Source organism: Chenopodium album, chromosome 24 (assembly GCF_948465745.1).
Source record: "Chenopodium album chromosome 24, dcCheAlbu1.1, whole genome shotgun sequence".
NCBI lineage: Eukaryota > Viridiplantae > Streptophyta > Magnoliopsida > Caryophyllales > Amaranthaceae > Chenopodium > Chenopodium album.
Window position 1 is genome coordinate 35,345,319 of NC_137857.1, and position 13,017 is coordinate 35,358,335.

The 13,017-nt window shown below is 33.6% G+C and overlaps 2 protein-coding genes across 2 annotated transcripts; one reads left to right on the forward strand and one right to left on the reverse strand.

Moving 5' to 3' along the window:
• On the forward strand, window positions 1–4,144 carry LOC145610970 (G-type lectin S-receptor-like serine/threonine-protein kinase At1g11300). Its single transcript, XM_081666223.1, has 8 exons — window positions 1–1,279; window positions 1,938–1,956; window positions 2,290–2,387; window positions 2,486–2,649; window positions 2,904–3,114; window positions 3,219–3,456; window positions 3,566–3,713; window positions 3,833–4,144. The coding sequence occupies exons 1-8, from the start codon at window positions 1–3 to the stop codon at window positions 4,142–4,144; spliced, it is 2,469 nt and encodes an 822-aa protein (XP_081522349.1).
• Window positions 4,145–5,445: 1,301 nt separating this feature from the next.
• On the reverse strand, window positions 5,446–9,173 carry LOC145611370 (G-type lectin S-receptor-like serine/threonine-protein kinase SD1-13). The gene is made up of 7 exons (XM_081666696.1): window positions 7,492–9,173; window positions 7,013–7,117; window positions 6,777–6,913; window positions 6,468–6,678; window positions 6,091–6,328; window positions 5,853–6,000; window positions 5,446–5,757 (listed from the first exon to the last, which is right to left on the reverse strand). Exons 1-7 carry the CDS (start codon window positions 8,768–8,770, stop codon window positions 5,446–5,448), a joined length of 2,430 nt encoding a protein of 809 aa, XP_081522822.1. The 5' UTR covers window positions 8,771–9,173.
• Between the last annotated feature and the right edge of the window lie 3,844 nt (window positions 9,174–13,017).

The following is a 13,017-nucleotide window of genomic DNA, read 5'->3' on the forward strand; positions in this document are numbered from 1 at the left end:
ATGTTGCTTCTTTTCCAAACTTTATACTACTCCCCATTTTTTTTTTTTTGTTTGAACTTTGTCACAGCAAACACAAATATTAGCACCTCTGAATTTCTTAGAGATTCAGAAATTTTAGTGTCTACTAATGCCATGTTCAAGATTGGCTTTTTCAGTCCCACTAACTCAACAAATCGCTATGTTGGAATCTGGTACAATATGGAGGATTCTGATACGTTTGATGTTGTATGGGTAGCAAACAGGAATAACCCAATCAAAGACTCTTCTGGGGTGCTAAAAATATCTGAGGATGGGAATCTTCAACTCTCAGATGGGCAAAACACGATTTTTTGGTCATCTAATGTGTCTGATCAGGCAAATAGTACTACTGTTGCTCAGCTTCAAGACACGGGGAACCTTGTTATGCTCTCAGGTGCTAGTGGGAAGATCATATGGCAGAGTTTTGAACATCTCACAAATTCATTGTTGCCACTGACAACAGTCTCTATTGAAAAGGACACTATGTATGAATATTCAATGCTACGATCTTGGAAGAACACATCAGATCCATCAATTGGACGCTTTAGGGTAGGAATATTACCCCGCACACTTCCTGAATTTGTCATATGGGATGGTAATAAACCTTATTGGCGATCTGGCCCATGGAATGGTAACCTTTTTCTTGGATTGCCTGAGTTATCTTCAAGGGCTTCCATGGGATTTCGTATTGTAGATAACAACCGTGAAGGAACAGTTGATTTTGCATATTATGTGGAGAATGAATCATTACTGAGATTCTTTTTGTTAAACTACAATGGAAATTTGATCGCCAAAAAATGGGATGATGGAAGCCAGAAGTGGGGAATTGAGTGGCAATCCTTTGAATCTGAGTGTGTGTTTTATGGAAAGTGTGGTCCTTTTGGAAGCTGTAATCCAAAGGTATCACCAATTTGTAGTTGTTTAAAGGGGTTTGAACCAAAGAGTATTGATGAATGGGGCAAAAACAATTTTACTAGTGGGTGTGTTCGAAAAACACCATTGCAGTGTAGTAATACAGGAGGAAAAGTAGATGGTTTTTTGAAGCTAAAGAATATGAATGTGCCAGATTATGCTGATTTGTTATTATCAGATGATGTAGATGACTGTGGGAGGAAGTGCTTGAAAAATTGTTCGTGTTTAGCTTATGCATATCCCAAGGGTATTGGATGCATGGTGTGGGATGTAAGCCTAATGGACTTGCAACAACTATCTGTTGATGGTGCTGCTGATCTTTTCATTCGTTTGGCTGATTCAGAATTAGGTGATTATTTTACTAATAATTATGCTATTTATATGCCTTTCATTCGTTTGCTCAATCCTTCTATCCAATACGGAGATATATATATTTACTCCACCCCCCCCCCCCCCCCAACAGCGAGTCCCCTTTTAAGTGTAACTTGACAAGTTCTTTCTTAAGCAATTGGATTTGTATGTGATTGTGGATTTGTTGGTAGAGATTTTATTTTATAATTTTTATTTTTTTATTAATTATTTTTTTTTTTTTTACAGTGGGTTATGGGCCATTTGATTTTGAGTGTTTGTGAGTGGGGGCTTCTAATGTATTGTGCTTGAAAATTGGTATCATGAACAATTCAACTAGGTACCATATACTACCGATAACATTCTTTTTCTTCCATGTGTCTTGCTTCTTTGGAAAATGAACATTTTGATAAGGGGTATTTCTAATGTAGTGTTGACTTGAAAATTGGTATCATGAGCAATTCAGCTAGTTACATATACTACTGATAACATATCGATCTTTCCTCCTCGTAGCTTGCTTCTTTGGAAAATGAATATGTTGGCAAGTGTTTTAGTAGGTTGCTGTGAACTATAGTTTGCTTCTTAATTGCCATTTGTCTAATATCTAATTCTTTCTTAGTTAATTAAGATGTTAGCTCAAGCAAAGTATTTGTTTGAAGCCAAGACACATGAGTCATTGTTAAATTGATAAGTTTATTAATCATGTTAGTTTAATGAAATGTCGAGTAATATTGGTTTGTAGGTGAAAAATATTTCACATATGTTTCTTCTTTCAATGCACTCATACTGTTGTTTGATCAAGTAAAATGCTACACTGGCTAGGCATTGGAATTTTGGACTTAAGTGTTGGGATGTGAGTTACCTCGCGTTATATGATATACAATAACACATGAAAAATCAGGAAATGTTGTATAGGGAGACTTTTAAATGGATATATAGGGAGTTAAATTATTGACTGAGATTGACTGTATATGCATATAAATACATTCCTGTTTTTGCAGGTCAACCTAGTAATTTGAAAGTACTGATTGCAGTCATAGCAATTGTGGTGGCAGCCACATTTGCTGTCTCTGCATACTGTCTACGGAGGTGGATGCTTAAACGATATGGTGACATTTTCTCTTTAAATTGCTCATGCCAGCCATAGCTTTATATATAATTTATGTTTTTATCTTGCAACCTTGACACATACTTCTTGCCATGACAGCTAAGAATTCCTCAAACAAGAAGATACATTTTGTTGGTTCTGAAATGGATCAAGTTGAATTCAAAGATTTATCATTGTTTGAATTCAAACAATTGGAAGTGGCAACTAGTAACTTTTCAGTGGATAACAAGCTCGGACAAGGTGGTTTTGGCCCAGTGTACAAGGTAATCCATGTATAGTTTTATGCTGAAATATTTCTTCAGTCTTATATTCACCTTCCTGTTAGGCTTTGAAATTGAGTATGGGAGGGTGACCAAGGTACTGCAGTTATATACTAGCCAAAAAGTTGATTAAATATGAATACAGAATTTCAAAGTGGATAGATAGAGAGAATTTATAAGCTAAGTAAAGTGAGAGAAAAGTGGGTATTAGAAAGAAAATAAGGGATAAAAAACTGAATGCAATAATGTATTCCTAGGGAAAACTGGAAGACGGACAGGAGATAGCAGTGAAAAGGCTTTCAAGAGCATCTGGACAAGGCCTGCAAGAATTTATGAACGAAGTGCTTGTGATTTCGAAGCTTCAACACAACAATCTTGTCAGACTGTTGGGTTGCTGTGTAGAAGGAGATGAGAAATTATTAGTTTATGAATACTTACCAAATAGGAGTTTAGACGCACTTCTCTTTGGTATGTTCCCAAATTCATGTACTGTATTTCTTGTCGTACCTTTAAGTTGGATTTGTAACATTTAACTTCAAAGAACTGATAGTGCATATGTACTGTTTATTTAGATCCAAGTCATAATAAACAGTTAGACTGGAAGAAGCGCTTCAATATTATCAATGGGATATGTCGAGGTGTCCTTTATCTTCATAGAGATTCTAGATTGAAGATTATTCATAGAGATCTCAAAGAAAGCAACATTTTGCTGGATGAAGAGCTCAATCCAAAGATATCTGACTTCGGAATGGCAAGGATATTTGAGACCAAACAAGATCAAGGAAATACTGTTAGGGTTGTTGGGACTTAGTAAGCAACTAACCATCTAACAATTTACTCTCATAGTATGCATGCTGAATTTGGGCTTATATTGTTTATGTTAGTTTATGAACTTAATGGGTGTTTGACTTGCTTGCAGTGGCTACATGTCTCCGGAGTATGCTATGGAAGGTCGGTTTTCTGAAAAGTCTGATGTATTTAGTCTTGGAGTACTACTATTAGAGATAGTCTGTGGAAGAAGAAACAGCATCTTTCTGGATTATGGGTCTTTGAGCCTCTTAACATATGTATGTTTGATTAAGTGATTTATATATCTATATTTAGCCTTATCTTTATATCCATCCATGTTAAAGGCCAATGCTAATGAATATGCAAATAGCTAACGATTTTGCTTTTATGTTTTCAGGCTTGGAAAATGTGGAATGAGAATGATATGTTTTCATTGATCGATCCAACTATCTATGATCCATTCTATGAAGGAGAGATTTTGAAGTGCATACAGTTGGGGTTAATATGCGTGCAAGAATTTCCAGAAGATAGGCCTACCATTTCGACATTGTTTTCCATGCTTGATGTTAATGATATAATGGAGCTTCCGCAGCCAAAGCAACCCGGCTTTACTCAAAGGAGAGTTTATACTACTGATGAGGGAAGCCACAGTGGCCAAGAAAATGGCTCTATAAACCACGTCTCCCTGACTGTATTAAGTGGTCGATAGAGTGGTGGATTTTCTCAGCAAGAGATTAAGCTCAATCACCAGAGTACCAAAATTCAAGTGTTAAACCTAGTAACTCTCTGAACTATATATATATACTCTTTTTACTTATACCTCAAAAAAAAAAAAAAAAAAAAAAAAAAAAAAAAAACTCGTTTTACTTTTCCGTTTGCATTAGGCAGGGATTAATGGGATGTAAATGCAGAATAGTGGTTGTATTCTCTAACACTATTTAACTTTGGTTATTTAAGTAAAGAATAGTCTTACTAATCCGATAGTCACTGATCATTGGTTCGAATCCTGTCACCCACGGGTTTTTAGGGGTAGATAGGCCCTAGCACCCACGGGTTTTAAGTAATTGATATCTTTATTCTTTAGACTCATTTTAGGAAGACATCCGTAGGTTAAAATGTTTTAGGATAATTCGTAGTAGGGTTTTATTTTAGGAAGCTCATTGTTGAAGATGGTAATAGTGGTTCATGTATGTACTAGTATTATTACTACGCAGCAAAATTTAAACTTGTTTATGCCTGCACAACTGTATAATTCAATAAGTTTGTAACTTGTAAGGCTATTGCATGTGAAACTATGAGATGGATGATGGATCAATAATTGTGTTAATTGAGTTGCTACTTGCTAATGGAAAATAATTAATTAAACATGAGTCGCTTTCACTGTTGGTATGATTTCAGATCAAAAGATAATGCATAATACGAAGTGCATGAATACAGTTGGGTGCTCATAGTATATTATGAAACATACATATTGTATGCCAATTTGTATATCCAAGTGCTGGAATTGTGGTAATTAATGTAATTAATAAAAAGACCCAATAGATAGTTAGAAAGATGGTGCAAATGGAAGGCACAATGTTTACTAGGAGAGTAGGTGGGTTTGGTACTTGGGTTTAGGCATAATTTCAATGTAAGCTAAGTCATGTGCTCACATTTATTAGTAGTAACAAGTGCTATATGCCTATATAGATCATAAACGACAAAAGAGATATTTGGGCTGGGTATTATCGTTTATAATCATCTATTAAATGAGCCGTTAGAAAAAGGTAAAAAAAATAACCGAATAGTAGATTATTATTATTATTATTATTCATAATAAGCCGTCAGAACAGCGTAAAAAAAACTACAAATAGGATTATGTAATGAATTGAATTTCGTAGGCAAAAATGTTACAAGTATAACAAATTCTTAGTACTGTATATGTAGTATGTTAGTATAAAAAGTTTTCATACAAAATATACAAATTTTTCTAAATATATTCTATAATTCTCTTGAAGAAAAGTTGACACACTATCGACCAGTTAATACAGTCAGAGAGACATGGTTTATAGAACCGTATTGTTGGCCAATTTGGTTGGCCTCATCAGTAGAAGAATCTCTCCAATGTGTAAAGCCGGGTTGCTTTGGCTGTGGAAGTTCCATGATATCGTTAGCATCGAGCATGGAGACCAATGTCGAAATTGTTGGCCTATCTTCTGGAAATTCTTGCACACATATTAACCCCAACTGTATGCATTTCACCATCTCACTTTGATAGCACGGATCAAAAATAGTTGGATCAATCAACGAAAGCATATCGTTCTCATTCCACATCTTCCATGCCTAAACATGCATTAAAGCAAATTGTTAGCTACCTTTATTGTAATAATACAAATTCAACAGATATTTAGAAAAAATTGTATGACATACATACATACATATGTTAAAAGGCTTAAAGACTCGAATTCCAGAAATGTGTTGTTCTTTCTACCACTGACAATCTCTAGAAGTATCACTCCAAGACTAAATATATCCGACTTTTCAGAAAAACGGCCTTCCATAGCATACTCTGGAGACATGTAGCCACTGTAAAAAAAAAAAAAAAAAATTGTTGATTTGATTAATTTAAGATAAATGTTTGCCTGAATTTAGTGAGCATGAGGCTAAGTGGCTTACTAAGTGCCGACTACCCTCAAAGTATTGGCTTGGTTTTGTTTTGCCCCGAAGATCCTTGCCATTCCAAAATCTGATATCTTAGGACTGAGCTCTTCATCGAGCAAAATGTTACTTGCTTTGAGATCTCTATGAATAATTTTTAATCTTGAATCTCTATGAAGATAAAGAAGGCCTCGACATATTCCATTGATGATGTTGAATCGCTTCTTCCAGTCTAATTGCTTCTGATAATTTGGATCTAAGTAGCAGTACATATTCATAATAGCTTGTCAGATGTTGAAAATACAGCATTGTAACCTGACTATTAAAAAAAAGGTTGGATCATGTAATAAGATGAAACAAGGATGGAGAAAAGAAAAACTAATTTTAGAACGTACCAAAGAGAAGCGCGTCTAAACTCCTATTTGGCATGTATTCATAGACTAGTAATTTCTCTTCTCGTTGTACACAACAACCTAACAGTCGGACCAGATTATTGTGTTGAAGTTTCGAAATCACAAGCACTTCGTTCATAAATTCCTGTAGGCCTTGTCCGGATGCTTTTGATAGTCTTTTCACTGCTATTTCTTGCCCCTCTTCTAGTTTTCCCTAAAATTAAACAATACAATATTCAGCTTTATACGCCTTTTACACAAATGACAAAATGATACGAAGTACAACGTTGATGTTCTAATAAAAATCGTTACCTTGTACACTGGACCAAAGCCACCTTGTCCGAGCTTGTTAGTAATTGAAAAATTACTGGTTGCGATAACCAATTTTTTAAATTTAAACAATACCAAATCTTTGAATTCATCTTGATTCATGAGTAATGATCTCTTCCCTGCCACAACCATAGCTATATGTCAAAATTTCAAGGTAAAACTTGACAGGTTATAAAGCAATATGATTGAATGGCTAGAGCGAAGAGAAGAAGTGTCACCATGTCGATCAATCCACCTCCATAGATAGTATGCAAACGCCACGAATGTGGCTGTTGCTGTTATTGCTATGAGTGTAGACATTAATATCAAATTTCTAGTTTCTTCTGGTAATAAAGAAAAAAAAAAAAAAAAATCAATACATTGCATCAGCATCTCTCAGAGAAATTGACAGACATTCATTTAGAATGGAGGCTGTATTTTTTGTTCCTTTTATCATTGTATTGTAGGCTCTAGTGACAATATATAACCATAAAATTCAGAAATTATGAGTTGAATTTTATTCAAGAGTAATATATTTGCATTGTAAGCAAATTCGTTGAATTATACAGTATCTTTAAAGTCGAAAATTTTATGAAAAGAGACTTATAGATAAATTTTAATACGGGATGGATGTATACAATGATGATCAAATGAATTTATAAGCATACATAAAAGAAAAGGTTATATAATGAGGATAAAAGTTGAGGAAAATGATCACCTAGTTCGGAATGAGCCAAACGAATGAAGAGGTCAGCACCTTCAACAGAGAACTGCTGCAAGTCGATTAAACTTGTATTCCATGTCATGCACCCAACAAACTTAACATATGAACAAGCTAAACAAGAGCAATTTTGTAAGCACTTCCTCCTACATTCACCTTGATCGTCTGCAAGTAATAAATCGGGAAAATCTGGCACTTTGATATGCTTTAGCTCCGAAAATCCATCTAATTTGTCCCCTGTATTATTACTACATTGCAATGGTGACCTTCGAACACACCCACTAGTCCAATTACCTTTGGTCCATTCGTCGTTGTTCTTTGGCTCAAACCCTCTTAAGCATTGACAAATCGGTGTCTTCTTTGGGTTACAAATTCCAAAAGAACCACACTTGCCATAAATATCACACTCTGACTCATGAGATTGCCATTGAATTTTCCATTTCCGGCTACCATTATCCCAGTATCTTAGGAATACATTTCCATCATGATTCAGAACATAGTATACAAAAAATGATTCATTTGCTACATTATAGAATATGTCAAGTGTGCCTTCTTTGACATTGTTTAAAATACGAAATCCATTGGAAGCCTCCGTAAACAAATTAGGCACACCAAGGAAGTAGTTGCCACTCCATGGGCCAGTTCGCCAATACGGTCTATCACCATCCCAAGTAACAAACTCAGGAAGTGAATTAGGAATAATTCCAACCTTGAACCGTCCATTTGATGGATCTGAAGCGCTCTTCCAAGATTGTAACACCATTGACCTCTCATTCATATTGTCCTTGTCTACAGAGATTGTCGCCTGGGGCAAGAGTGAATTCGTGAGATGCTCGAAACTCTGCCAAATGATCATCCTAGTAGCACTCGAGAGCAAAACAAGGTTCCCGGTGTCTAGAAGCTGAGCAACTAACGTACTGTTAGCCTGATTAGATACATTGGTTGACCAAAATATCTTATTTTTTCTGTTTGACAGTTGAAGATTGCCATCCTCAGATATCTTCAGTACACCAGAAGAGTCATTAATTGGGTCGTTCCTGTTGGCTACCCATACAACTTCCATAGAATCAGACTCATCAATATTATACCAGATTCCAACGTAACGATTTCTTGACTTGCCGGGGCTGAAAAACCCGAGCTTGAAGACGGCATTATTAGACACCAAGACTTCAGGGTCGCTTAGGAATTTGCTGGTGGTAATATTGCTATTTACTGACACAAGTTTCAGACAAAACAAGCAAACGAATAGTACAATAAGGATGGAAGAACTTGCCATTCTTGGATGTTTTTATTTTTTTATTTTTTTGGGCCAAATGCCTCGTTGCATGAACACAAATTTTTGTCTATGAATCTATGATCTTTTCTTACCAATAAAAAATGTATGATCTTTTATACTACTTGTCTACTTGGTCCTTGTCAAAAAAAAAAAAAAAATACTTGGTCAATAGTAGATTCTTCGTAGCTTACACCTTAAAAAATGGACAATTTGAAACATAAACGAGTAATATACTCCGTATATGGACAACTTGCTTTACCAAAAATATATATGGACAATTTGCAACATATGGACCAGTAAGATAGATGGACAAAGACTGATTATTAAATATTATTCCTGATCATTTTTTAATCTGTTAACACCATATACAAATGCAATTTTTTTAATTCTTTGAGCTCTTACATTTCACACTTAGCCATGTCAAATAATAAATAAATTAAACAATACTTTAGACTTCTATCTGTATCAATAACTTAATATTAAAACAGACACGGGAGTGACACATGTCACATCTTGGTGCTGTTTTTTCCCTCCAAAATCCACCTTCCCTTTTTGACTTTTATTTTTTATTTTATTTTATTTATTTATTTATTTATTGTAAATATTTGATACAATTATAATATTATCATTTCAAATTTTTTTGTATTATATTTTATGACAAAAAAATTCCTTTTTATTTGGTGTTATAATTCTTCCATACACATTTATCCTAAAATATTATTCCAACTCCTTTGTAATTATCTAATAAACAAAGTAATATTATATTTTGCAAAAAAAGTAATACTCCGTAATAAAATTGATTCATATTTAAAGCATCACTTTATTAGTTAGATCTTAGATATACTTTTATTTTTTTAAAAAAAATTAGACTTACCGTGCATGGCACGGGGCCTAAGCTAGTTAAATAATACTAGACAATCAAAAGGATCTTTTTTTTTTTTTTTTTTTTTTTTTTTTTTTTTTGAAACCAGCCAAAAAGATCTTACCAAAACCTTTTCCTAGATTAAAGTTGCCAAATGAACCAAAACTCTTGAGATGGACAATCAACTGAAAGTTGAAATTACAATTTCCTCGTTGTTTTTAGTTGCTACACTTTTCTATTTTGGAAATTGTTAATTAATTGCAACACCTTCCATTTTTTTACATTTCTTTCTCTCTATCTCGCTCTCTCCTATCCACATGGGTCCCTCTGATTTTTCTCTATATATCTCAACTCTTAAAAAATTGTCTAGGAGACCGTGAAAATAAAAGTGTAGCAACTAAAAAAAATAGAGGAAGTACTTAACTTTACGACCCTTAAACTCAAGGGCAAACTCGATCAACCAGACTCTAAATAAAACAACAAAACTTCAATAGCCTCCATATCTAAAGCTACCATAAGGTCATGTTCACATTTACTGAAATGAGCTGAACTGAACTGATTGGAGCTAAACTGAATTGAACTAAACTGAACTGAACTGAAATTAAGCTAAGCTGAATTGAACAGGGCCTAAGAAACTCCAACTCATAATTCGTAAAAACATGAGTAAGCGTATCGTCCAAGACTAGAAACCCGAACAACAACACAAGCAAAAAATACAAACGCCTAAACATCTAAACAACAAACCATGCCTAATAAAGTAATAAGAAACATAAACGACAACTAAACAACAGAGTAATATAAGTTAGTTTGCAGGATGTTTTGTTAATCATCCTCATGTAATATAAGTTCCTTTCATTGTTTAAAAAAAGAAAAGATCTTGCTAACGAATGCCCCAGGGCGTTTTATAAGCATTTAAATTATTACCTAAAATGTTATGGAGTATTATATTGGGAAAGCTTGACAAAATCACGTGTCAATCGGTATAATTATTGTTAAATTTAATTTAATCTTTCTATTTTTTGCTAGCTTATCTAACACCCCCACACCGTTCGTTAGCTTTTGCCTTAAAAAAGAACAACAAAGTCAATTAGTGTTTCATACACCCAGGGCATGGTACACCTAGATTAAAGCGGAATGAATATCGTATATAGTTATAAAGAACATCATGAATTTATAAAAGAACATATCACTGAAATATAAAGAATAAAGTAATTTCAAATAAATGGTATTTAAAAAGGTAAAAGATAAAAACTAATTGAGTTTTACCAAAAATTTAATGTCAAATCATTTCAAAATATTTAGATATCAAGAATTTCTCTATCCAAAATTATTTTCACCCAAATATAATTCAAAATTTCATTTTTAAATTTCAAAATTCAAAATTTAAGAACAAATTATTCAAGTATAAAGAACATACTTAGGGCCTGTTCTCATTAACTGAACTCAGCTGAAGTGAACTGAACTGAACTGAACTCATCTGAACTGAACTGAACTGAACTTAATATTTTATAAGAGAAGGAAATTAGGAGCTGAACTGAACTGAACTGAATTTCAATGTAAGAGAACATGCCCTTAATTTATATACCTTGAAGAACATTGTTTGTAATATAAAGAACATATAGTTATGAGTCTTATGACTCCAAAAACATATTGATTAGACTCCAAAACATATTTGATTCCATTTTAAAAAAAATGATAAAAGAACATTCATCAAAATATGAATAACTTCATCTTCAACCTTTGAAAATATTACAAAAACAGAAAAAAATAGATAAAAAAAAATTGAAAAATACTTCTCTTTAACAACGAATTCGTTAATCACACATTTCAATTAAAAGATTCATAGAAATGATTAAATCATTTTGAAATCCAAAATTTATGTTTATCTCTACAATAACTCCATTTCTCTCTCTTAACAAAAAAAATGAAATTCTACATAAATCAAGAAATATAAATAACAAATCAATACCTTAAATCAAGGAGAGAATCGTTTTTTTCCCCCTCACTTATGTACTTTGTATTTGCGCATGATGTCCTTTCCGCATTTATATAACTGGTGTATCATGGTACACCCGAGCGTATGGTGAAAATTTCACAACACAGTAATAAAATTGCGAAAACTCACAAAATACTTGTGATTTAATTCGTGAGTCTAGGAATTGCTTTACGATTATTACACAAACCACTTGTCAGTCTCCGATGGCCGGGGAAACCAGTGGGCAGTGGCTCTTCGCCTCTTTCTCGCTGACGGTGCATGCTTGAGGTCCAGGAATATGTTTTATACTCTATCACGCCCCCTCACACGAGAGCCCGTTGGGCTAGAAGTGTGGATGCAGCATGAGTCCTTCTCATACCCTGCGCTTAATATTCCACTTGAAAGTGGGGGGTGGATGAGATTCGAACCCGTGACCTTTGTGTTGCGCCGGCTCTAATACCATGTTAGAGGACCAACTCAACCAAAAGCTTAAACTAATGGTTGAGGTCCAGGAATATGTTTTATACTCCAAAAGCTTAAGCTGATCTGATGGTTGAGGCCCAGAAATATGTTTTATACTCTATCAGAATTTCCGACAAAATTGATTTCAAATTCTCATACCACCAATTCCCAATTTTGCTTAATCTTTTTCCTATCCATGCATTTGGCCTTTTCTGATCGGCTTCTTAAACAGGAAATTTCAGGTTTGTCCATTATTTGAAATTATAATTCCAATTTCTCTTTTTTAATAACCCAATTGTTGAATTGAGTATGTTTAGTACTCCGTAGTTGATTTGAAGCTGTTTAGTTCGTGTTCTTGGTTTAATTTATAGTTTAATTTGGGTTGTTTGTGATGATTTTTGTAATAAATGCAGAGTTGAAATTGTATTAATTCGCAAATTGTATGCTTTATTTTATGCAAGCTATTAATTTAAGGTAAAATTGGTATAAACCACCCTTTTTTGTCCAAATTTTTTTTGAAAAAACCCCCTTTTATTTTTTTTTTTTTTTAATAACTAAATCACCTTTTAAGTACCTAAATTTTTATTGCACCACCCCTATTATTGTATATCAATTTATGCTTTTGATTACTGAATTATATACTTAATATTTTGTTTAGTCAGTAATTCGTAGTTGTTATGTTTATTAGCTGATTCGAGTTTAATTTTTGAAGATTGTATCGTCTATTTGAAGCATAATTGATAATTGCACGCTTGCTGTTGGAAGGGATTCGAAAAATAGTCAGTTTTGATATATTAGAGATTTAAGTGTAATTATATTTTAATTTGGATGTTAAAGAATTGAGATAGACCAAATAGTGCACTTTATGTAGATCAATTACGAAAAACAGAATTGTGTTCATTGACATGAACTATAACCCAACTATAACTATTGATACGATATTGATCT